Here is a 27413-nt window from a genome sequence, read left to right on the forward strand (position 1 = left end):
AAACTGATGTTAAAGGGAAAGATTCAAGGGTGAATTGACTAGACGGAGCCAATGATGCAAACAAATCTTGTCTTTGTTTCTCTTCTGTATTTAGCTTGATAGTCAAATTAGCTTTTAACTGTTTTCAGTGTTGGAATAGAGGTACTCCTCGTGTTTTATTCTTTCTTTTTGCTAAAAAAGGACTTTATTGCTCTATTAAATAGGTAAGTGACCGTTTCACCTCATAACCAGATGTAACTGGTGTTTTGTTGTTGTTCTTGCATGTCATGTCAGTGGTTTTACAATACCTATATATACATATAAACCTATAAATCTTCTTGTCTTTTTACTCTTTTTTTTTACTTCTTGTCTTTGCCATTAAATAAGTTCAGGCAGTGACCTCTTGCAATATGTAGGTAATGTGATTTATAATTAGGGTTGTTTGCTCTGTTTATGATGTTGTGTTATTTCCCAAGTAAGGACCTTGTTATTTATTCAGCCAAAGCAGACTAGCTTAATGTCATTTAGTGACCTTCAGATACTCACTCATTTATTGACATAGTGTCTAATATGTCTGAGGAGTGGTAGGCAATAAGCAATTCACCGTGGGCTCAGTCAGCTGTGTGCTAACTTTACCAGGAGGTAGGGATAGCCATGACATAGCATCCCAAAGTTGTTTAATGTGCAAATGGATCCAGAGGGAGTCTAGGCGTAGAATGGGGTAGAGAGTCCTGATGTGAGGGACAGGCGGGTAAGATAGAGAATAGGACATAGAGGGGAAGTGTGGTTACTGTTTGATGGGTTAATGAAGTGAAAAGGGCCTGAATCAGCAGCATATATACCTATGTGCAAACAGTACCAGGGGTTGTGAAAGAGTAATGGGGATGCGGGGAGGGCTAGAAAGAGCAAGTGGGAGGCTTTTGTGAGATGACATCTGCAAAGGTTTTGACAATTGGTTACATTTTTTGTATTCTAACAGCAATGTATCTCTCTTAGATGTTAAACTAAACAAGGAGTAGGAGATCGCAGGAAATCAAAAAAGTTGCTTATTGGAAAAGAGGTGGTCTCGGATGCAAAGAATGGGAGGATGAAACAAGGACGCTCGCTAAGAACTAGCCGACAATGACGACAAGAGTGCCTACTGTTTTGTTTGAAACAGAGAAGGGTGCAGACGCCCAGCTTTCTTCCTCACTTAATTCTTCAGTTACTGGCTCCTGCAATATTGACGAGTCCTACAAGTACATCTTCCTGCCAATTTGTTACTCCTTTACCTTTGTCTTCAGTATAACCCTTAACTTTGTGGTTCTCTACCGTTCCTTTCGACGCACCAGACGCTGGAATGCGTCCCTGATTTACATGGTGAACCTGGCCACGACAGACTTCATGTATGGTTTATCCCTGCCCTTTCTGGTGGCTAGTTACGTAATGCGGGACGACTGGGTGTTCGGAGACTTCATGTGCCGCCTAGTGCGCTTCCTCTTTTACTTCAACCTCTACTGCAGCATCTTCTTTCTCACTTGTATCTCAGTGCACCGCTACCTGGGCATCTGTCACCCCATGAAGACCATCACCTTGGAGACCAAACGAGCCGTGAAGGGGACTTGCGTTTTGGTGTGGATTGCTGTTTTTGCACTAACATGCCCAATTTTTCGTTTTGCACAGACGCAGTATCTTCCACGTGAAGGTAAGGGCACGAGGGAGGAGATGTTCAATAATTGCTGGGATGATGCCATTGATAGAGAGTTCCATGATTACATCCCATACGGGGTCACGCTTCATTTCTTGGGGTTTTTTGCACCTTTTAGCATCATTGCCTGGTGCTACTCGCGTGTGGTGTTGACTATATTTCGGACGCTGCACTCTCAACCTCCTCCTCAAAGAGCCAGAAGTGGGACGGGCTGTGAAAGCGTCGCAGGGATAGGGGGAGAGGGCATGTCAATCATCTTGGGGGCTCATTCGCCTTACGTGAACAGGCGTCGTAAGTCCATCAAGACCATAATTACCATCACTCTGCTCTTTGCCCTTTGCTTCTTTCCCTTCCATGTCACTCGCACCATTTTCCTGCTTCTGAAAGTGACAAGTAAGGTGCAGTGCCACACCATGCGCATGGTTTCCATCTGTTATAAAATCACTCGGCCTCTGGCCTCATTCAACGCCTGGCTGAATGCACTGCTTTATTTCCTTACCAAAGAGAAAAATGGGCCCTGCTGTCAAAAACCTAAACAGGCCCAGCATGGTCTGCTATGGCCACTGAGAATGCTGGGAAAAGGAGAGGAAGAGGAGAATGAAGCTGAGGAGACAAGGAACCATAAGGACAATGGGCCAACTGCTGAAAAAAATATATTCAGAGGTCTACCTTAAGGAATAACAGTGCAGGACACCAACAAGTGAGCCTGGTGGAACTGCCTTCAAATGGGATTCATTTGAAATGAACTGTAATGTTTTGTTATATTCAATGTATTTGTATAATCCTGTGTATTCACATAAAACGTGGAGGATCTTGTGGTTGTTTTGTCTTTTCAAGACCCCTAACAGATTGTTTTTCTTGTTGATTGTTTGGAGGGTTAATTCGTTATTGAAAAAATGTTGATTAGGTTTACTATTGATTTAATGTATATAAATTGCAAAAGCATATATAGAAAAATACACTCATTTATTGTTTATCTTATTTTTGCAGTTGTTGGCATACCTCAGATTAGACATATTTTGTGCATGAACTATGTTTAGTGCTGTCATAGATTATTATATCTTTTTGTGAATAATTAAACTGTTCTAATAAACATTTTCTGAACCTGTTTAAATGGAAATCTAATTATAAGCTCTTTTAAAGATGCTATGCACCATTAAGCACTGTTCCAGATTTGTTTGTCCTTCTGTGAGTATTGAATCTTAATTTGGTGTAGAATAAACTTCTTAAGGGTGACGGTTTAGGCATCTTGTTCACATGTTATATTTACATAATTTAAACAGACCTTCAGTTTTGCCATAGTGGTCAAAAAGTGTCCCTTACTCCCTTTTTCATACAGTTGTATTGTACCAGGAACCTCGCTTTGTGTACTTTCTAAGTACGCTGAACACGAGTACATCAGTATAAGGAACAAGTAAACTACCCTTTGTCCTTCCGTCTTACTAAAATAAGTTAAAAGCAGATGATCCACGGAAGACCTCAGCCTCAGACTTGTTATTACTGCTTGGTATTACATTGGTTAATGATCAACTGTCCTGTTGCAAGATTTTCTAAACTAAAGGATAGCCTGTCTAAATGTAAACATTTATATATGGTATTAGTGGAAGAATGCATGTTATTGATGAAATACCTGGTCAGTATTGCAGCAGTAAATGTAGCTCTTTCTGTTCCTCTGTGAAGATCTCGGAACACACTATAATTTGCTTTTGTAGTAAATGATAATGTACTGTATGTTACAGTCATTACTCATGGTAGTGCTGATGCACAGATCATGTATGTTGAGTGTCTAAATGTTTTAAGAGATTTATTAATTTTTTTGTGATTTTTGATGTAGTCATCATTAATTTATCCAATATTTATTATTGCATTAAGAGCAGACATGTTGCAAGGAGACTCACCCTGGACCAGTGACATAATAATTTTTTTAATAAGATGCAAGCAACATGTGCTCTCTGGATCTGATTTTTTTTTTAACCATATAAAAGACAGCTTGCTGTCTATGTCAAATCAAATGCATACTAAATTCATAACTAGGGATAGGTAAAGAAATATAAATCAACACACACACACACACACACACACACACACACACACACACATAATTTATTTAAATGTGTTTATTTTTTAGCCCCTGCTATCTGTTGGATTTTTGCCAAAAGTTTGTCTCTGCCCTGGACATTAGGCCTATTATATCAGGTTCTGTGTACTCTTGTTAGAATATGTTGCTACGTTTGTCAAATTTAGTAAAACTTCAACAGTTAACTCTGGAGTTGGTCTTTTCATTTGTGTTCAAGTTTTTTTGTTTTTAAAGAATATTATCATTAAACATTAATAAAGGAAAGAGAAAAAACTACAATACAAATGAGTAAATAACAGGTGCCATGGGAGGTAGAAATATAAACATAAAAAAATACAAGCGGGTATAAAAATTTCAAGTAAAATACTTTGTAAAGTTTTTTATTTATTTTTTTGGAGTCAGCGCAAAAACAAAGCTTTTGACGTCGACTGTATATAATACACAGATAATACAACAGGGGGCGACAGGGCGGCCATTCAGGACTGTAGTTTGGAAATTTAAAAGAAAACCAGCAAGGGCACTTCCCGACCTGCACCGCGGCTAAGGCATGGTCTGACGGTTATCAAAAATTATCAAAAAATAATTATAAATTATAGAAGCAAACAATTCAACAAGAGATGACTAGAATAGCTTATTTTAGCCAAAGTGCAACAGATCCGTTTGTGGAAAAAAATATTTTTCACTGAGGAAAATTTATATTTATTTTTTTATCTGTCCCGTGTCATCACAGTGGTAGAGCTGCTGCAGTGGAACATTGGCGCCATTTTCAAACTTCAGAGCATCAGTGACTGGAACACTTCTAACAGCTACATTATTCCTCATTATAATTTTTTTTTTTTTCTCAAGACTGTTTATTACGTTAACAACCTTTTTCAAATATTGGACACTGGAAGAGGATTTTCATAAAAGGTATGTAATTATTACTTTTTTGTTTATATAATTATTACTTTTTTGTAATCGACATAATTTTTTTGCAAGCTTTGTGAAATTGGTCCCGTTTACCATTTATTATTAACTTATTGAAAAAAAAAAAAAAGAAGTAACGAACATGTAGCTACAAACTAATAGTACTTTCAGAAAATGACGTATGCGTTATAGAAAGACGTTGCTAACTTTATATTTGTTGTTTAGTGTAAGCTGTTTCGGCACTTATTTCTTTTGTGTTGAACAAAAACAAACATTATTTCTTAGTATAATTAAACAGACTACCTCCAAAACGTGTTGGAACCCGCTGGATAACGTCCAAACAACTTATTACAACCTAAACGATGCTTTGACTATATTAACACCATAAAGCAAACCGAATAAAGTGGTCTTCTAGTCTTTGGCATATGTTAGCTTTTAAAGACAATGATTTCTCGGTGCGTCTAATGCTCTGAACCACTCCCCTCTGTATCTGTCCCCTCACCCACAACCAAGCTTCAAGCACAACTTTCCCCTCTTTTAATTCGCTCCATCTAATAAGAGTTTCGGTCATTAGATCCATTCACAGCGATTTCGTCAATCGAAACAGTGTAGACAGGAATGAAAACATAATGTGTAACATCAAAATGACAGTTAAATGAAATTGTTCTGTCTTTGTGGTTCGAACATCAGAACGTTGGTTCGTCAAAATTCAAATGACATCTTAAGGTGACAGCGTGACGAAACGTAGAACTCTGTGGAAGCGGCAAAAAAAAATAACGACGAATTTTTCGAATGTAACGTTAGTTGAAGACGCGCTTTGAAGTGACATTCAAGACCACGGCAGAATTATTTGGCGATGAATCAAAAGTTCAAGCTTCCAAGTATGCACGTTTTAAAATAATTCATTACTTGATCCACAATATACATATTTTCTCGATACTCGACTAATTGGCGGTTTTGAAACATGCACCCATCTTACATCGCTTTTGGTAACTACGTTTTATAATAACTGATCATTTTATAGCGTTTCTCGTAGGTTATGCCTGGCAAATTAATCTTACAGATTGTAAAATCGCAACCTATTGTCGTGCTTTACTATTTATATGTATCTAGAGCATGTTTTGTTTTGTTAAAAAAAAAGTCCAATTACAGTCAATGTCAGACCAATTAATTTGCAATTAAAATGACAGATGTATGACTAATATTATAGAATGATGTGTGACTTTGCTGTGGCTGTTTTAAAAGTTGTCATAAAGTGTTGAAGTTATTTTCAAAAGGAATGTTGTGGTCTTTACAATGACCCTGTAACCTTGTGATAAAAGTACACGTTGCTTGTTCTTAGTTTTGGCATGGGGTTTGCTTTATAGTTAATGTATTAATTCCAGTGGTTTCCTTGTTGCATTTTCTGTCTTTTTTTTCTGGGCTCACAAGATTTTCTTCAAGAACAATTAAAAAATTTTTTAGCTGTAAACGATTTGATCAGTGGTTCTTGTCATATTGCATATTTTAGAATATCTAAAAGTATGCAGTGTGCGTGTACTGGTTTGCCATTGCCTGAGTTTTTTTTTTTTTTTTTTTACAAATGAATAAATGGCATAGAGTGAAGATGTGATCTTGGGTATGCCATGAAAGCTCTGCACCTGTTCCTGGATGTCATATTTAACAATATTTCTTGATTTTGCTACACATCTGCTGAAAGTAATATTAGGGAGAGGCTGGGCATGGCATGTGTAGTTTGGATTTGACAAAGGTAGCCTAGTTTTTAATTTTTTAGTACAAAAAAGAAGAAGAAAAAAAAGATTCACATGCTCATTAACCACGTATTGTCATCATTTATTCTATATTTCTAATTTTCAAGGCTGTAATACGTTTTTGTAGTATTGTGAATTGCTAGGAATTAGTTCTTATTGTTTAATTCAATCAAGTCTTTAATGGCAGATGTCACACAAAAAAAGCCTTTTACGTTTTTAGTTGAGGTATTTTTAGTCTTCCTGTTTTGGTGTGTGGTTCCTGAAGCTTAGTGCTTTTGTTTTTTGGTTGTACGAGATGGTACTTGTAGGATTTAAAGGTAAAAAACAAGGGACTGTATACTTTTGGGACAAAAATGATATTCACAAGAGTACAATATCAAAGTGCTGTTTCAGTTTTATAATAACAGTGATTTTATTAAAATATGTTATTTAGCTTTAGCTGTGTGTTATTAGTAAATTATTGTAAAGCTAATATGGTTTTCAGACAACTTATGAAATGTAAGATTATGTTTGAATTGAACTTTCCATAACGATATATTAATCTGAAAATGTATTGATGGCTGGACGTTGATTTCCTTTGTAATTCGTTTTTTATATTTTTTTTAATATATAATCACAGAGGCCTTTGTCTTGTCTGGCTCTGTGTGTGAGTGTGTGTGTGGTTTGTGTGTACTGTTGGACCATGGTTGTGCTACTCAGTAAAACTATCTGTAGAACCAGATCAACATATTCTCCAATCTTTGTAGCTAGCCTTGTACTACACAGAAAACCCACAGAGACCCTGCTTAAAATCCGGTCGCACTAAGAGTATAAAAGTATGAAAACGTTGCTTTGTTTGAGCACTCCAAACTCTTGACATCTGTTTTTACTGTTCCTTCTTTGTTTTTCGTTTTTTTTTTTTTGTTTTTTTTTTTAATGGATAATGAACTAATGGCGAGAATATAAAATCATTTTGTTGTTGTTTTTTCTTTTCGAACAATGCGTTTGGACTTGAAAAACCCCCTGTGCGGTCGATTGTGTTGGAGTTTGTGGTGAAGGCTTTCCCGCAGTGTAACGCAAAAAAAACACCACAAACACATAACACTTTTCCTAGTTTCATATCCCCCTTTCTGTGCATCTTTGCAGCCGAGCCTTCTCCTTCTTTTGTTCCCCCCTCCTCCCTCTCTTTCTCTCCGTTGGCTGTATGAATGCTTTGGCAAGGCTACAAGAAATCAAGCAAGCGAGAGCTGCTAGCACTGACGCGCCCCAGACACTAAGCCCTAGAAATTAATTTTTTCCTCTGAAACGGTAGCGCCGACCGTCCTCAAACTTCACACTCTTCTAAGGGGACCCCTGGGCGATGCCCTGATTTTTTTGGAGATTTTTCCTGTCCCCCGAAAATGTTCATTTTAATTGTAGAAACTGATGCCCCGGGAAAAAGGCTACAACCCCTGCTTTTTATGCCTACCAAGTTCCTCAGGCAGCCTCACTAGCTACAGCTAAGCAGAGGCTGCACACTGCACTGGACTGCTGGTCTGAAGGTGAATAGGGAGAGAAAGGGGTTTAAGGGCTGAAAATAGGTGCTGGTGGACAAAAGGTTTAGGCACTTATTTGACTCTTGGAACCCCACCCCCCAATCTGGAATGGGAGCCCCAAGCTCAGACGAATGGGTGTATTTTTGACCTGAAATTAAGACTTGGGATTCCCATTGATAAGTGCATTTGTGGGTTTGTTTAACTTTTTAATTCTGTTTCTACAATTTTTTTGAAAGCAGCCAAAGTGTTTTAATTGTAGATTTAGCTGTAGATTTGCGTAGAATTAAAATATTTGCAGTGGGCGAACTACTTTGTGAGTTTAATCGAGTTTTCTGAAAGAATGAAAAAGTCTTTTTCAAGTACTTTGCTTGGCTTTTTTGAATACAAAAACAACTTCATTGAATTAAGTTGGGGAATTACTGTTTTTTTCCCCCCTACCCAGGTGCAGGAGACAGACTACACTGGAAGAGGGGAGTCCGGCGGGTTACTTTGGGAATACCAGGAACCTTTTCCTCTCCCCTGTTGCCTAACATTCTGAAAAACGTGGATCGAGGGTAAGTGAAATCTTTCCTGTGTCCGTTTCAAAGCTTAACCAAAACGGCCTCTGGTTTGAATGGGTGAGCAAAGTTAGGCCAGGGTGTGTATGTGTCTATGTAAGTGTGTGAGCTTCTCTTTTAGGTCTCCCTCTCCCACCCATTGCTGTCTATCCTTTTCTCATTTTCTCTCTCTCCCTCTCTTTTGCTAACACCCCCCACCCCCCTTTCTCTGCCTCTCTCGATGAACGACGGGCAGAAGTAGACAGAAGCAAATGCCTTCTGCAACTGTGCTGACGTGATCATTTGACTCGGACCATAAATAGGCTACCCTTTATGAGATGTAACTGTTTGTCAGGGTTGATTTGAACTAAAAGCATTAAACATAAAATATTAAATATCATACGTTTTTAAGAACGTTTGGCTTTTGTGTAGCACAAATTTAGCCTGCATTTTGCTATAGATAAACTTCCTCTTTTTTTGTGAACTGTAACTTCAAGATGTGTCTCAAATATCTTCAAGCAAAAATTAAAGATCATGTTTTGGCATATTACAATAGTCAGAATTAATTATTTTGTATTTAGGCCTTGATTTTCTGCTGACATTAGAACTTCATCAGACAACATAGGGTGTGGTGTACTTAAAAGAAAAAAATGAAGCCCTTCAAAAATACTTGGTGTTTCTTTTTCTCTGCCACAACAGTTGAGATTATAAATATCAAATACTTTTTTAGGCCTTTCAACTTTTGTCAGTCATTGGTTTTGAGCAAAATAGAAATAAAATGGGTTTTTCAGTAAACCAATGATTTTCATTGTGGTTTTCCTACTTAATTGATGCTACATTTATGTTGGTCCAGTGTTGTAGGTGTAAGCTTATTTTTCCTATTTTTTGTTCATTTATTTACAAGCTAAATAAAAACAACAAATAATAATAATTAAAAAAAAAAACCCAGTGAAATGTAGTGATGGGCCAAGATCTTTCTGCCATTTACCTTTTACACACTGCAACAAATGATTTGTCATATACCCTCATCGCTTTGACCATCACTTGCTTTTTACAGATGAATACTACAGTAATTCATCTTAAAACTAATCTGGTAGTGTCAAAATCACACTTTTTTAAAAATCAGATGTTCCTCCCTTTTTCTCGCCTCACTCATCCTCTTATCTCTCCATAATTAAAACCTACTGTGTTATTCAATATGTTGCAGACCTTAAAGTTAAAAACCTTAAATTTCTAATTGTTTCTTTTTAATTGTTTGTTAATGTAAACTTGCCCCTTTTTGACTTTTTATTTGTCTTTTTGAAAATGATTCTTGTGGAGTGTACAAGCAGTCTTTTTTTTTTTCTGTCCTCTTTTTTTTTACATTTGGACAAATTTTACTTTTAATCCTTGAAGTCAATTTAAAAAATGTTCTTGGTAACAATTACTTCATTGGATTATTAATAAAAATATAAAATGTTAAATTACTGTATGTGTAATGCTACTAGATATACTTTGATTTATTAGAGTGACACTTAATCTTGTTTCACAATATTAAGCCCAAGAAGTTGGAAGATACATATAGTTTTTTAAAGAAAATAAATATGAATAATAAATTATAATTTTTGCTTGCTTCATTTCACCCAAAGTAAATTATTCCCATGTTAATAAAACCTTTTTTGACAGGCACTAGTTTTTTCTCCTCATCTCCCCCTTTTGTTATCCTCCATTTTGTCTTCATCCTCAACATCCATTTTAGGACAGTGTGTGCACAGTAACTCACTTATTAAGTCTCAAAGGGCATTATTAGACTGTCATTATAAAGATGTGGATGACCACAAGCTTCCACATGATTGTCTGTGCCAGAGAAATTGCAGTAATGCTGTCACTCTTTGCTGTCACACAACTTTATTACATTTTTTAGAAACAAAAGAAGCAATTTGGTCACATTGCTTTCTCATCAAATTTTGCTGTCATTAATTTTTATTAACTTAGTCATGCCGCTAAATATGCATAAGACATTTCTATGTCACACTTAATCCAACAGTTAATTTTGTCTCTAATCTTATCCTAGTGAGGACCACTGAAGTCTGTCGTCATCTTTTTATTTAGCCCAGAGTGCCCTGTAGCAGCACATCATGGTTTGTAAGTTCTAAGGGCAAATTCCAAATTATGATGTGCTGTCACTGGGAGCCTGGGAGTTTCTCCATTAACATGACAGCATTAAACACCTAGTGTTCTGCTTGTATCATAAATCTGAGTGTAATAAATGCATCAGAGGTAAGCTTTTTGATAATAAGTAATGTGATATGCTGTCTGTATTGTATTTAGAATTTAGGTTTCAAGTTAAAGCTGTCTTTCAGATTTCTGAATAAAAATGTGACAAAGCAGGTTTTTTTTTTTTTTTTTTTTTTACTCAAATGATATATATTTTTTCTTTCTTTTTTTTTTTTTTTTTTACAAATGACCAGACAAATAATAAATGATTCATGACTGAATCATCAGGTGTGGCTTAGGTGGCCTCTTCAGTGAGTTGTTCTTTAAAAGCTATAAATTCACATCCTTTATTTGCTAGGCTGTATTTTAGGAGATCAGCATTGCTTTTTTCTATGATAGTATAACCATTAAAGCTGTTGAATTAATCTGCATATATTTTGTATGTTCCTTTCGTCCTCTTTCCTCCCTTGGACCACTTGATGCCTCAGTGTGCCTGACAGTAGCAGCACATCAATATTGGCAGCTGCCCTCTCCCTGGGTTGCCAGTATGGTTTGTGCTGCTCCCGTCAGACAGACACACTCAGCGACTCTCCAGTATTTGGAGCATTATGGAAACCATCTGTCCAGAAATGAATTATTGTATGTATTTCACCTTGACAATCTCATAATTAAAATGAAAGCTATTGTTCAGTCTTGCAAGAAAACATCATTAAAAATAACATTATTCTAACTTATGCACTCTTGGCCACAATTATTGGGGTTACTTCTAACAAATGAGGAACAAAGATATGGGCAGAAAGTGTCATTATGAGGAGACCTGCTGCGCTGCATTTGACACATACTCTTCAATATGCAATCGATGATTTAACACTGATTTGGCTGTTCTTAATGTAGAAACATTGGTAGGGCTAAGACTATATGACTACTTCGTTAACAGCCCAATTATGCAAAAATTAGCTCAGATCAATAAACCCACTAGGTTAGAATTTTAAGTCAACAAAAATTAACTTACTAAAGCTGCATTTATGTAGAAGATGCTACTGCCACACTGCGCTAAAATGATTCCAGAAAAACCTGGTTGAAGATCATCTTGAGGTCAACTTTTTTTGTGTGTGTGTTTTAGCTATAGATGTTTTTACTTTCAATTTTTTTGTGGAAAAATGTTAAGTAATATTATGTGGTAAATAGACTAAAGGTATTGCAAAATATAACTAAACATGAAAAAATAACTTTTTTTAACAGTTTACCAAACAAAGCTTCGACAACCAGCAATGCATTTCAAGCCTTTTGGCTACACTTTCCCCACAAAACAAAGTACTGGTTATAATGTTTTATTGGAATGGTTAAAAAAATATATACACAATAATGCCTTTACAGTAACTTTTTTTTAAAATTAGGCATTTTGGACCAAGAACATTAATATGCATTAAGCAATATTTGTTAGCATCTTTCAATTTTACACTGATAAAATATGCCTAACTTCACTATTAACTTAGAAATGAGTCTTTTACTGGAAAAAGAAACTTTTTCACCAGATTAAGAAAAAGCAAGTTTCTTGCTCCTTTACTGAAGTAAAAATATTAGTTCAATTTCCTGATAGTATGTTGCAGAAGATTTCAACGGGATAACAACGGCAAGTCACTGGAATTCATGATGAGACTGGAGTCAAGATTTAGACTATCTGCAAGGGGGAAAAAAATATTTTTACCTTAAGAACCAGGAACAAAGGAAATAACAGACAACGTGGAAAAACATAAAGGGCACAATTATATAAGTAATTTAAATATATACATGAGAAAATTCTACATATTGAGAAACGGTCTCTTACCTTGATCAAAATTTAGCTTTTTAGATGTGGAACTATCACCCAACCCCTCGATATCTACCAGATCGCTGTTGGCATCCGAGTCATTCAGTGCACTCAGAGTGACATCTGAGGGAAAATTATATGAATGCATTAGTTATATTTTACTATATTCAAATTGCTTAAATAAGTCAAAGAAAGTTTTTTTGTGTGTAAAAATGAAATGCAACACAAATGAGTGCATTAAGGAATGCTCACCTGCTGTTTTTGATGACTTAATGCTAGATGCACCTGTGGTTGGGCGCTGTAAACCTGCAGTCACCACAACCTGAGATGTTGGCACGGCGATGACTTTAGGTGGGGCTGGGGGAGCCATAGAAACTGGCACCTTTTTCATACTCTTCTTTGGTGAATCGGTGGATAAAGGAATTCCACCATCTTCATAAATCTTCCTCTTGACAGTTGTCTTCACTTGTGGCCTTGTGTTTAGAAAATGTCTAATTAATTACTGACAAACTTTTTATGGCCTCCAAACACAAATATAAAACATTAAAACTTTTTCAGAATCTTCTTTGGCTTTTATTGAATTTCCACAAGGAATGGGAATCTAGAAAATAGCAGTCCTCTCTAGATTTAAGAAAAATGTTAACTGCAAATTAAAAAGTGCAAATTTCACCTGCATTTGAGGAAGACACATTTTATAGACTCTAACCCATAGTAAAACATAACAAGAGAGGTACGCCAAAACGGTGAGAAGGGTGTCTTTACATTGTGTTTTTGAATGGATAAGTGTTCAAGCTACTTCAGACTCTTGTGTGTATCCACCTAAGTTAGCTCTCCCAGTAAACAGCAATAGAAGTTACAAGGCCCATAATATCATTGAAAACAATACTTTATCTTGTCCATGACATCTTGGAGAAATTGCAAGCTACAAACTAAGTGGGATAATATTAAAAAGTAGATAAGGAGTGTTGTCAACTTTTGTGGGATCCTTGGGAAATTCAAAAATAAAACAAGCCAAAAGATAGGTAAAATTATTCATGTACATTTTTTTCCATGTACGGGCCATATCCATTACACAAAGTAAGGTTACACGTTCTCTAAAAAAAAAAAAAAAAAAGTCAATATACCAAAAGACTAATGCATTGTGTGTATAATAAAGGACCTTACGGTGAATAGAGAGTGTCTCACCCTGCTGGACTAATATCGGCCACTGGATGCAGCTGCATGGTTAACTCTCCCAGTTTTGTGAAAGCAGCTCCAGCTGCAGAAAAGATCTCACCAACCTAAATACGTAAAGCAAGAAATAAATACTGTACCGAATGTTTATGAAAACGTGAATGTTTTCAGAAACGGACATATGGTTGATAGTTAGCATGCTAGCAATTAATAGCTTCATTAACAAACCAAGACAGAAAATAAAATACGACGAAGCAGTTAACATGGACGTACACTATCAAGACAAACGTTTAATCTTTCTTTATGTAACGTTACCATATTTATAAACCCATTTAAGTTACCTTGGTAGAGGCTGAAGTCATTGTTTAGATTTACAACTGAGGACTGCGGTTTAGAAATGTTAGGAGAAAGCTAGCTAACTTGGGAACCAATGACTGGCATAAACTAATATGATACTTATTCTTCAACTATTTACATTATGAAACAATAATAAAAGCATTTTTAACTAAACGGGTAGCATAAGTGCGCCATAAAGATGACACTGTGATTCAATGGTGCTTATTGGTCTAAATTACAGCCTTCGGTTGTTATTGGTCAACACCAGAAAGGTACTCAAGACATTCAAAGCTGCGTTGAAACTGCGCAATTAGTTCGCGATTTCTCTAAATGTGTGTTTTTTTTTTTTTCGTTTAATTTCGCTCTGTATTAATACATACAGCTGATCTAGACCTAGTTTTTATATGTATTGGTCCACAATTATGTCAACGTATTATGGAGGAAGTGATACGTTTGCTGTTGTCTCAGATGAAACCGTTGCTGCTTTTTTACCTTACACATCTTGTTCGTCATTGTGATCATCACCGAGATGACAACGCTTAAAACTAATTTATTATGTTGTATGTTGTGCTACAAATGCCTACAATACATGGAACATTTGTCCAGGAATACATAATTAAAAATATACACTATATTTTAGTATAGTTAATATGTTAAAGATACAGTTGCTAAGTTTATTAAAAGGAAGTTTTGTAGGGCCCGTACAATGTATAATCTTGCGCATGCTGCCCTCTGGTGCACAAAACAGTCAACTAACGTTACTAGAATTCACGTTCAGAATCATTTGAGAGAAGAATCACACAGACAAGTAGCTTTCCTTTAAATCAATAACTGTTTATTGTGGTTGCGTTGGAAAGCTTCTGATATGGTGCCCAAAGAGGGCGGATATGACAAATAACATCATGCGGAGGATTTGCACGATGCTGTCACTATACATGTTTGGCACTAATTTGACACGACAGGCGATATCGGGATCAAATAAAAAATAAATAAATAAATAAAAGAACAGTAACAGTGATTTCTATTATTATATAAATGTTGTCAAAGTGCAATACATGCAGAACACATGCTTGTTTAGCTATGTGCATTGTTCTACATATATTTGGGGTAGAATAATATGAATTTACAATATAATATTTATAGATAACATTTTCTCTTTGTGATGAAATTAAGAGGCAATTTACTTGAGGACCGCCTTAATACGACATTAGGAAACCTTTAAAGCCAAGCTAATGCAAATTAGCCAAACAATTACATTAAGAACTGAAGAAAAATATTTGCAAGATAGTATATGGCACTTTATATTGCTTTGAAGAGACAGCTGATTTATAAACAGTTACAATACTTATGATCATTGCTTGTCAATTCATGACCACTGTTTTTATCAGTCAAGTCTGTGACATTACATGAGTATCAAAGCATTCAAATAAATATATTCCATTTTAAGTGTATTTTGTTATTGCTAACATCAATATCTATCTCTGGGCTATTTTAATGTTTTTATAGCTATAAATGTGTAATATTATAAACAGACATCAGCACTAATATTATCAGAGGATAACAGTCAATTTTAAAAGCACATAATACAGAGGAGGAAGGGTCTAAGGCATGCACAGGGGGATTTCATGGAGTGGAAGAGATAGGTGGAAAAGAGCAGCTGTCATTCAGACCCATAAACAAACATATTATTTTCATTTTAAATCGCATTGTTTTAAAGCTAATCTACATATTCCAGTCGTATTCAGAGGTTAAATGCTTAATGTCACCCTATCGTTTTGTGTGCTGGAAGACCTGCTGTCTCATCACAGCACTCAGGCAGATCCCTTCCACAGTGTTAACAAAATGCTAGATGAATGGTACTAGACATATACTCTAGATTTAGTAAAAACAGACTGACGGGAAGTCAATGAGACAGGCATAGGCTAGCATTCACAAATTCAGCATGTTCACATGTATATGCCAGTGTATATTATGATAGAATGATTGACCATGATACATTCACACAGTAAAATACAAAATAATGTTTGATCCAAATTCACAGGCAAAATTCAATATGTACGTATGCAATTCCACACTCTTAATAAATAAACATTTGCTCTTATTTAAGCGAACTAAAAACTTTTAGTTATTTTGATACTTGATGCAATCATGCAAATAATTTACTTAAATAAAAAAATACACCAAATATTACAATAAATATAGAACATGTCAGGAGTGGATTTTGTAACCCTGTATTCTTGTTTGTCCTTACAGCTTCCCTTTGCCTGTGTTTCCCTTCATCATCCTCCCACTGCATCAAAAGGGCTGGAGTTAAGATGGCTGACACAGCGGGCTGTCATTTCAAATGAGCACTAAGTAAATTACTCTCCCTCCATTATCGTAATGAGAAGCCTTTCCCATCGAGAGAGGGAGACAGCAAGGGGGAAAAATGATATTGACCCTTTGGCACACAGACAACATTAGTCTTACTCGCCAAGCCCTCTTCCTCCATCCAAGATAAAATACTCAAACATACAATGCCCGTATGAAATTTGAACTAAGAAGAGGTGAAATACACAGACATGTATACTGTCCTATGTAGTTGGTATATGGTAAACACAGACTTTCTCTCTCATTCACACACATACACACACACAAGAAGAGTCATGCTGTGGGCACCAGACTACATGCAATATAAGTAGCAATCAAAATAAAAATAGGTTTTAAATATTAGTACATTAACACACAGACTCGCCCACACTGAAACTGTTCCGTACAGTTAAACAACATACATGAAATTAAATGGCTCCTGATTCCAGCATGAAGTATTAGTATATTGAGTTGGACCACAGTCAGAAAGCAGAGACAGCAGGATAAAGTAGCACATGAATTACTGAGTAGATGTGGTAGATACATTATGGAGATAAATGTATGGTGAATCAGCCAATATAATTTAAGCCAATAAGAACACAAGATAAAAACAAGAAAATTATTTAAAAAATTGGGATCCTGAGGACCAGTGTAAATGAGGGTTTCTAGGTTCCAATGGAACAGACATGCACGCTCACTGTTCAGAGGTAATATAACTATAACATTTTTTTCTGATACATACATTTGATGACCGTAGCGCTTGATAATCTCTAATAGCATCTTGAATTCACCTCCTCTCTTTATATATATATATTCACATAATCTAATTGAGTGATAAGTATAATATTTTACACAGGGAGGAACAAAACTGCACTAAAGTGCAACATTCACAAATTCACTCTCATGCCTACTCAGAGACTGTAATCAACGAAAAAGCTTTGGCAACCTTTGCTGTTCTGAAAAGAGACTATTAAGGGTTATGGTCATCAGTTTTCCCTTTCTTTGATCTGCACTTTCTTACATTAATACCAGATTTATCTAGAGATCTGTGCAGCGCTCCTGCTTGCTGTAATGGTCGAACTGGCTCTTCCAGTGCATCATGTAAGAGCTCCAGCGATGGAACTCCACTTTCCACTGTCGCTCAACATCATCAATGTTTTCTGGGTAAGAAATATGGGAATAAATGAGGAAAACAACAGCATGAGCTTTGACAGAAAGGCAAGAGAAAAAGGTTGAGGGAATGATGATTTTAAGAATGGCAGAAAAGAGGAACATTTCTGTACAGAGAGTAATCCATTACTACTTTACTACTCAACAGTAATGAATCACTATAAAGGTCCCACCCATTTAACAAAGAATTTGGCAACAGCCCCCACAGGGGAATTTATAACTTACGAATCTAAGTTACTATGGACAGGCCTGCACAATCCTCCCTGCCCCCACCCAAGAGCAAGTGTTTAATTGCTTTATATTCTGGTTCACTTCCAGTGTAATAGTTGGCACAGGACATTTGTTTAGATTCTGAGCAAAACAGATACACTAGCACAGACAAGGCATTTCCTTGAGAAACAAAGTGGATAGTTTATATTATGGCTGTACTTTGTTCAGACTTCAAATATGTTAATAAAAAATGTAAGAGAGAGGAACTAGAAACTAGATAGAAAAAGTGAACCTAACACATTTTCTTTTGTAAGATGATTTAATCTTACTGTTATGTAGACTCCCTCTGCTAAACAACAATAAATTCCACTGACCCATTCCATAATACACAAACCTGCAGTTTCTCATCTTTAAACTAAACTCTAAGAAAATGACCTACAGTATCTCTGTAGATCTTCCATGTTTAAAGATATAAGATAATGTAATTGCATGACAGAGGAATATACTGGTGGGGTTTGTTACCTGTGATGTTAAGCAGGCGAGGCAGGAAGCCATTCCACAGAGCACAAACCTGTGTTCTTAGACCCTTTTGCACCTTCAGTGGCTCTGTGTTCAAGCCCACATGCTTTTGCTCAGTAGCTGTAAACTGAGGCCACCGCTTCCGACTGTCTAGGGTGTTATCGGTGTTAATGTTGGGATTACTTCATGGAGACAGAAAAAATTATGTAGGGAGTTAACCTTCCAGGCAACAATACAAAACATTACACAACTATTAGATAAATCGAACCTTTTCTGAAAAAGCATGAAGACAAATCTTTCATGGGCACCGACTCTTTTGCTATTTTGCCACCTCTTACCCGGTGCGAGCGAAGTTTGCCCAGTATTTCATCATTCGTCGACTGAGTTTCTCTTCCTCTGCTGTGTAATTGAGTCGTTTTTCTAATGGCAGGCCAAACACAAACTCAATCTCATAACCATGGATTACGCCCATCCACTTAGGCCAGGCCAGGTTTGAAGCTTGATGGTCAAACAGGTAAAGGTACACAGCACCTAAGGACAAAAAGAACGGGTATAGATTGAGAGAAACTGGTATTGCACAATTTCATATTAAAGATACACTCTGTTAATGTCCGTGTTGCTCTATCTTCATCCCATCGGTCTTGGATTTTATACTGACATCTGTCGGACTCGGCAAGGATGCATTAAGTTTATTAACTGTTGATGCTTCACTCCGGTGTGTTTTACACTGTTATTCTTTACCACTATAATGACCTTACCATGCGAGTTGCCACTGTTGTAGCCTGTTTGTCCTGAGTTTGCCCAGCCTAGTGTCCCTGGAGCTGCGGCTCCCGGCTGGGTATGGAGGCCAGCGTGCTGGGCGTAAGTCTTTGCAAAATGCTGCAGAGGACAGATGACATTTTGATCTCCTACAATATCATCCATGGCATCTCGATTCTTTTGGGGGTTGTTCTCATCCATCCAGTCAGTGTACTGAAGGATAACTGCATCCAAGCCAATCTCATTAGCATGGGGAACGCTCATCTTCACACCTTCAAGGAATTCTTCTCGAGATATCAAACTCTCATTGTCTTTACTGAATCCCGGTGCACCGTAAAGCAAGAAGTAAGATCCCTCATCCTGATTTACACCCAGCATGATCTGAGTGTATTTGAAGTTCCCTGAGCTAATCATGGCATCTGGGGTGTCGGGAAGGAAAACACCATCTATGACAGGGACAAAGGAAAAGCGGAACAAGCTGCTATAGGGGAGCACTTGCCACTCCTGATCAATTAGTTCCTGTGGTTGTTTGTTCCTCAGGCAGTCAACCAGCTCAGTATCGTTACCCCCGCTGCAGCCAACGAGTTTGCCCAACAAGGTGGCCCTCCGACGGGCCTCATCAAAACTAACGGTAGCCCAGGGTGTATTAGGAACACCGCTCTGCATTATGGCACGTGTGAATAACGGGCGGCTGTCTGGTGACAGAACATGCATGCCAACTGATGCTCCTCCAGCACTTTCTCCAAAAATGGTGACCTGTTTTGGGTTACCGCCGAAGAAGTGGATGTTTTCTTGGACCCATTGGAGGGCCAACCTCTGGTCAAAGAGACCCACATTTCCTGGTGCTTCTGATGAGCCATTGAGGGCAAGGAATCCAAAAGCTCCAACACGATAGTTCATAGACACAACCACTACCTTTTCAGTGTATGCCAAGTACCGGCCATCATAGACATCAAGAGAGGAGGAGCCACTATAGAAGCCTCCACCATATATCCAGACCATTACTGTGAGGTTCTGTGGCCTAGCGGTAGGAGGTACCCACACATTAAGGTACAGGCAGTCCTCGCTCATCATTCTGTTGGGGTTCCACATCTCAATACCTGGAAAGCCTGGGTAAGAGGTGTCTACGAACTGATAGCAGGCATTTGGGTAGTCTCTAGCATCGAAGACACCATTCCAGGGCTTTTTGGGCTCTGCTTTCTTGAAACGCCTCTTCCCCAGCGGAGGTTCAGCGTACGGGATGCCCAAGAAAGCAATCACATGACTCCGGTCTGGAACAGGCAAGCGTACACCCTGCACATGGCCCAGCCTTGTTGCTACTACGAGGTCAGATTCGCTCTGTGCGAGACAGTAGTTGAAAAGGAACATGAGGAGCACAGTGGGCAGAAGGAAAATGTCTGAGGTCTTCATGGTGATTTTCTTTTGTTCGCTGGGAAACTACTGTGATCTCACTGTTCTGAGCCAAGGTCAGTATGACCTGTGGATGAAAGACAAAAGTTACAAAACTGAGGCAACAAAACAGATTTGCGATCCATTCAATTTCATCCTATGCATGTAAATGCTGAAAACCAGAAACACAATTTCATTCAAAGAAAGTTTCCCCAAGAATAAATTTCAATATCTGCGAATTTTGCATAGCAAAAAAAAAAATACAGGCTTCTTGATAGATTTCAATGTACATTTAAAATGTGCATACTTCAAGTCTATTGTGACTGAATGGGCCAAGCAGGCTAAAACCAAAAAGGGACTGATCCATAGATCAATTCAGAGTCTGCTCTAGTTAGGTTTCATGCTCACTTTCTAGGACCCACAAACACACCTGTGAGGTGAATGTTTATGTTTTACATGTTGCCTGGTTGCTATACTGACTGGATTAGTTTTGGGGTCACAGTTAGGGATAGAAGCACATGAATTTGACTGCAGCTGTGTGAGTGTCAGTTTAAACAAGGCTATTTCTGTTCCCCCAGCCTCCTTTGCCTGTGTGGGGTTCTATTTTTGAGGGTGTTACTTCTCTCTATCAGTCCATCTGCCTCTCTGTCTTTCCAACCCTTTCTATTTTACAAGCACCCTACACAAAGCATCACTTACTGTAAGTGTTCTCAGCAACCCAACCTTTACACAATTAAAGAGGCCGTTGGCCCAAAAATGACAATTCACTCACCCTGATGTTGTTAACAAGCCTATGACTTTCTTTCTTCTGTGTAACACAAAAGAAGATATTTCGGAAAATGTTTTTTTTTTTTTCATACAATGACCTTTCATTGTATGGAAAAACATTTGAAACGTTCTTACAAACATTTTCTTGCGTGTTCTGCGAAATAATGAAATAGAGGCTTTCAAAGGCACCATCCATGGATTATTAGGACCGAAGATATCTTAATAAGGTATTGGTGCCAAATGCATTAACCTGGACTGCTCATTACATAATCTCTTGGCCGTTTCAGAGAAACCGATCTTAAAATAACAAGTAAGATTATATTGGAATCAATAGTGAAAAGAGGCATGGGGGACTGCAATGCAATTCATCAGTCACAGCGTCTCAATGGATTTATTAATATCTTAAAAGACAGCTGCGTGCCGGAAATGGCGGGCAAGGGTAGCTATAAGTGGGGATCGCGGATAGACGCAGAGGGGGGAGAGGCTGCCGGGACTCAAATTAGATCCTGGAATCCATGTATGAAGTTCACTGGGGGGTTTGCTTTCAGCTTGGGATTACACGTTGTTGTGCACACCATCATGTCATTAAACACACAGCTATCTTTCTATGTCTAACTTTCCACAATTCTTTCGTATGAGGAAGCCATTAGGCATATATCTGTCCTTTTCTCTTTCTTTGCATGTGTCACAATCACTGCCAGCAAACCTTAATCTATCTCAGGTTGAGCACTGTTGCCATGGAAATTAAGAGCCTGCACTACTCATTGCATCCTCACTTATTTGTCCAGTCGGTCTGTACTTGGTTTCATAATTTTTTCCATCTCTAAGACTGTTGCTTACTTCATGTGTGAATGAAGGGGTGAATTAACCCATTAATATCCTGAAAAAGAGCCATGTGTTAATTTTGTAATGACCACAAGTAGGTCCAACGACTGCCATAAAGCGCAGAACAGAATAAACATTATTCGTTTGAATTCCCTTCTCACTAACAGTGGAAGCAAAGATTTTGACCGAATTAATACCACCAGCAAACCTAAATGACGCTCAGTTCGTGGTACCCACAGCGTGACATGACCAATAGGCCAAAACATTTCAAAACTGACAGTTTGATGAGCGCCACTGAGATCGATGGAATTTTCCGTTTCGTGGTCTGTCCATCTAATATTTCATGAGAGAGTGCTCAGCAATGAACACGTGCCCATGCATACACGCTTGTGCTCACGCTGCCCAGAAGCCAACTGCAGACATGCTAATATTACAATTACAACCACAATATTTTAAGCTTTCAAAACAATCCCCCAGTTGATGAGGTAGTGTCCATGCTACAATAGAATATTAACGTTAATTGCCCTTCTCTGAGGCAGTTTTACGACTATAATTAACTTTTCCCAGCGGAGCACAGCTTCTGAAGTCTAAAAGCTTATCATAACTGCATCAACATCTGAGTCAGAAGTCTCTATGTAATTGAGAGACCAAGTGGGTCATTCTTGTAATGCAGTATATTTTGAGCTATCTAACTTAAATGAATATGCCTGTGTTGTAGGTATCAGACTTTCAGAAATGTACTCTATTCAAATCAAGAAAACCGTTAAATTATCACTATAAGGTTTTTTTTGTTGTTGCAACTGAGCATAGCAAAAATGTACAGTTAAGTGTTTTATAAAGGAGGGATTTGAGTTAGCTTACATGAGGATGTCACCAGTAATTTAATTTTGAACCATTTTAGGAAAATGTCACTGAAATATTTCATCAATATCTACCTGGAGGATGATGTTATCATAGCTTGGCTTTTGATAGATAGGGAAAAAACAGAAGACTAACATGGTGGAAAGTTATATTGAGGACACAATTATGAAAAAATATTTCCAAGAAAATTGTTTTGTTTGAAATATTTTAATTAGAAAAAGGAAACATCTGGAATATTTCTTAAACTGCAGTGTACAACATGAAAAAATGGTAACACCCACGCAAAAATAGATAAAATTCCTTGAACTCCATTCCTATGTCCACATAATTGTGATAGGCCTACATAATTGTGGGGGGGAAAAGCTAGCTAACTAATAGGCTGTGTTATCTTCTACACATTGGGAGTGTATTTAAAAAACAACAACAACAAAAACATTGGGAGAGTATTACGACATATAATGGGTAGGCTACATGGAGATGAGCACAGCAGAAAAACCCAAATCATTAAAATAAGTGTAAAAAACAAAACAAAAAAACAATTAGGCTATAGCCGTAATAAACACAATGAACTCATTCATTTAACCCAGACATGAAAACTATAAGAGGGAAATCCGACAACATTTTATAATTCAAATCGCCGTGTTTTGCAGTGAACTTCAATAAACAGAAATCACAGACGCGCGTAAACAGCCTTACGCACCAGAAGGATTCAGAGCAAACGAGCGATCGGTTGACGCTCTAGTTGAATTGGTTAAAAAAAAAGAAGAGGGAAAAAAAAAGGTTAGAAGTAGACAGGTGCTGAAGGTAAACAAGACTTGCAATCAGGGAACCAGAGGCTCCGAGTGCGCGTGCGCCACTGTATTTCTCTAGCATGTCTAATTTCATCCATTCTTCAGCGCCACAAATATGACCATTAAAGGCACGAGCAATGTTTTTCGGTTTGCTTACTTGTTTATAAATATATTTCTTCGCAATGCGCATAATTTTAGCGGCACGTTTTGTCTGGAATTATCCGTGTTTAGCGTAGCCTACTGTAAAACAGAAATTAAAGTCAGTGCTTCATATAACACTTATGCAATAATCGGTTTGGCCTTCAAAATGACATAAAATAATCAACGCCGTTAAACGTCACTATATTCTTAATTAAAACCCCTACAAACCGATCACAATTCATGACTGTACAACAAAAACAACAACGATATAATATAAACAAAACTGCCTTATTCGTTTATATGCAACATGAATCGAAATGTAAATATGCCCAGAGTAGCTAGAACCCTGACGTTAAATTCTGATCTCATCTTCTATGTATTTTATTATTTTTACACAATGTAGCCTGTTGGACTAGTCAACTGAAGAACATATGAAGTGCCCGAGTAAAAGCTACAGAAGCCGCAAAGATGACTGAATTATTGTAGGCTACCTGGTGATTCCAGTTCACAAGCCGGCTTTGCTTCAGCGCCTCTGCCCTGGGCTCTTCCGCTCCTCTGCTTGTCCTTGAATGAAGAAAGCCAGAATTGTTGCCGTGCCGTAGGGCGATAAGCAAAAGCAGGACAACTCGGCTAGGGGTAGCGTGAAGAGAGTGAATTATAGTGTCGCCTGTCTGATTTTAACGCTGGATCAAGCCTCTGACGGAACTAGGAGAACAGTCGCACTGCACTGCTGTGTCGGTAGGGGGAGACTCATTATAATAAGCAAAATCGACTTAAAAAACCCCAAACACACCATAGAGTTCTCGCGAGACGATGCACCACTGTTGTTCGCTCTCAACCACCCAGTTTTAAAGTGCCTGTGCTGTTTGTATAGGGTGCGTCGTTTGCACAGGCGTCAGCATTAAGTGCACTTGTCAGGTCCACTGTATTTCTTGTTTTATATCGCCGGGAAAATGAACGCACAGTGTGCAATATAAAATACATGGGGTATTTTTGATATTTATCACAAAGATTCTTTCTCTAATAATAATACCCCCAAAATAGATTAAAACAGGCCTACAACTCTAAAAAATCTTTTTAAATCTCTGCATACTGCACGTAACAATGCAGGATTAGTTTCTGTTCGAATATGGCAGATCTGTCTAAATAACCAGCTATAGTCTAAAATGCATAGGCTATCATGGCATTATAACATCATACCATAGCTATCTTTCCAAAAGATAAGCATGCTACATACGTTTGTCTATCTATATTTGATTCTACGTTCATTTGTTTCAGATAAGATTGTGTATCATCATCACCTTCACATGTCAATGTCAGTGCTGATCCAATCTTCCTCAGGTTATTGTCCTGACTTGATGCCACTAGCTTATCACACAACAACAACAAAAAGCATGGAAGAGAGTATGGAGCTATATCTCAATTACTTTAAGGGACTTAAGTTGTCTCTTGTCCACATTGTTCTTGTCCATGTCAACAGCTTGTTTTTACCTACCGTTAAACCTAGCCTACTGTTTACCTAGAAAATTTGTCATGCAGAATCTATTATCATCTACCTTGCTGGTGTTGAGATATAAATGGCTAAGACTGCTCCACTCTACACAGTTATTTCCCCACATTCCTTTATTCCTCCTCACTTTCATTGCCTAATGACCAGGCCCAAACAGAATCTGCTTCCACAGAACTCAGCAGAAACTAATTTCCACATAATTGAAGTACTTGAATGTCATGCCCCTCACATGTGTGTTTAAACATTTTGATACAGTAGAGTAATGTTTTTATTTATTTGTAAGTCAATGTCCACCAAGGGATCTGCACTGACATTAGTGTATCCCCTTAACATTGAGACCTGTGTGATGTTAAAGTGTGGGTCACACCGTTTCCTGATTCCTGTCATCCATGTAGAATATTTATATAAATGTGTGCTGACTAAATGTTATTATTGAATATGTATGGTAAAAAGTGTACTCATCCCTAGAGCCTATTCTAGTCTTTTATTGGAAAATTATAGTGCACCATTTTAAATGCTAATACAGAGTAAATCCATCTTCCTCTTTGTTGGTTCTGCATTCTGTGATTCCTGCCAAATCAGCACCAGCCATGGCATCCATGTATTTCCAAGCCAAGTAGAGAGTGAAAAAACTGCAGACAGGCAGACAGAAAAACGCAGAGAGAGATGGTGGATAGAAAAAAGCACCTTGTCAGAGCAATCAATAAGGGCAGTTAAAAGCATCTGTTTGCTGAGCTCAACCTATTATCTAATTGCTGGCCTACTGGTGATTGCATGGGCACATTAATCTCTCTCTCCCTCTCTCGTTCTGCGCCCAATAATTCTGGCCTCATAATTCACTGCTGTACATTTCAGCAATTTGAAGACAAAATGCTGATTATGATTGTAAAAATATTCAAGAACTAGTTACGCCATTAGGAAGATGACATGTTTAGTCAGAAACAAAAATATTTTTTTTTATGCACTAATAAGAAACATATTTATTTGAGTACATTTAGGCCTATGTGAGACATGAAAGTCAATAAAGAAATGGATGTACTGAATCAATCCTTAAGCATAATGATAATTATTATACTATACTATATTACAGTGATAATTATTACTATAGTGACGATGAGAGTAATGATGGCAGCAGGCATACAAGATCCTTAGTCGTGCTTCAAGTGGAGAGAAATCACACAGAGTAACACAAAAAGCCCATATGCAGAATTGTACCCAGTGTGCGTCTGTTTGATACTGCTCCCCCAGCACGCCAAAGAGTGGAAACGCATGTATACCACTGTAAAATTGATGTTGATGTTGAATTTTACAGTCAGGTCAGGGTGGCTTTACTTACTAATTGTAGTTTGTAACTGAAATATACACTGCTCAAAAAAATTAAAGGAACACTTTGAAGACACATCAGATCTCAATGGGGAAAAATATCATGCTGGATATAATATGGACTGGGTAATGTGTTATGAACGAAAGGATGCCACATCGTTTGATGGAAATGAAAATAATCAACCTACAGAGGATTGAATTCAAAGACACCCCGGAAATCTAAGTGAAAAAATGATGTAGCAGGCTTGTCAATTTTGCTGAAATTTCATTGCAGCAACTCAAAATGGTACTCAGTAGTTTGTATGGCCCCCACGTGCTTGTATGCATGCCTGACAACGTCGGGACATGCTCCTACTGAGACGACGGATGGTGTCCTGGGGTATTTCCTCCCAGATCTGGACCAGCGCATCACTGAGCTCCTGGACAGTCTGAGGTGCAACCAGGTGATGTCAGATGGACCAAAACACAATGTCCCAGAGGTGTTCTATTGGATGTAGGTCAGGTGAGCGTGGTGGCCCTTCAATGGTATCATTCCTTCATCCTCCAGGAACTGCCTGCATGCTCTCGCCACATGAGGCCGGGCATTGTTGTGCACCAGGAGGAACCCAGGACCCACTGCACCAGCATAGGGTCTGACAATGGATCCAAGGATTTCATCCCGATACCTAATGGCAGTCAGGGTGCCATTGTCTAGCCTGCAGAGGTCTGTGCGTCCCTCCATGGATATGCCTCCCCAGACCCTCACTGACCCACCACCAAACCGGTCATGCTGAACGATGTTACAGGCAGCATAACATTCTCCACGGCTTCTCCAGACCCTTTCCTGTCTGTCA

General features: G+C 37.8%; 3 protein-coding genes across 3 annotated transcripts; 1 reads left to right on the top strand and 2 right to left on the bottom strand.

The window, feature by feature from the left end:
* Positions 1–23: 23 nt before the first annotated feature.
* LOC311287266 (P2Y purinoceptor 3) lies at positions 24–2776 on the top strand. Its single transcript, XM_084403980.1, has 2 exons — positions 24–203; positions 976–2776. The coding sequence occupies exon 2, from the start codon at positions 1102–1104 to the stop codon at positions 2338–2340; it is 1239 nt and encodes a 412-aa protein (XP_084260106.1). The 5' UTR covers positions 24–203; positions 976–1101; the 3' UTR covers positions 2341–2776.
* A 9185-nt stretch (positions 2777–11961) lies between these two features.
* On the bottom strand, positions 11962–14197 carry LOC311287227 (BPTF-associated chromatin complex component 1). The gene is made up of 5 exons (XM_084403921.1): positions 13971–14197; positions 13642–13736; positions 12709–12929; positions 12475–12579; positions 11962–12327 (listed from the first exon to the last, which is right to left on the bottom strand). The coding sequence occupies exons 1-5, from the start codon at positions 13989–13991 to the stop codon at positions 12263–12265; spliced, it is 507 nt and encodes a 168-aa protein (XP_084260047.1). The 5' UTR covers positions 13992–14197; the 3' UTR covers positions 11962–12262.
* Positions 14198–16107: 1910 nt separating this feature from the next.
* Positions 16108–24481, bottom strand: ache (acetylcholinesterase (Yt blood group)). Its single transcript, XM_084405336.1, has 5 exons — positions 24239–24481; positions 18972–20449; positions 18552–18744; positions 18217–18395; positions 16108–17474 (listed from the first exon to the last, which is right to left on the bottom strand). The coding sequence occupies exons 2-5, from the start codon at positions 20380–20382 to the stop codon at positions 17353–17355; spliced, it is 1905 nt and encodes a 634-aa protein (XP_084261462.1). The 5' UTR covers positions 20383–20449; positions 24239–24481; the 3' UTR covers positions 16108–17352.
* Positions 24482–27413: the final 2932 nt, after the last annotated feature.

The sequence above is a fragment of the Rutilus rutilus genome, assembly GCF_951802725.1.
Source record: "Rutilus rutilus genome assembly, chromosome: 3".
Classification (NCBI taxonomy): Eukaryota; Metazoa; Chordata; class Actinopteri; order Cypriniformes; family Leuciscidae; genus Rutilus; species Rutilus rutilus.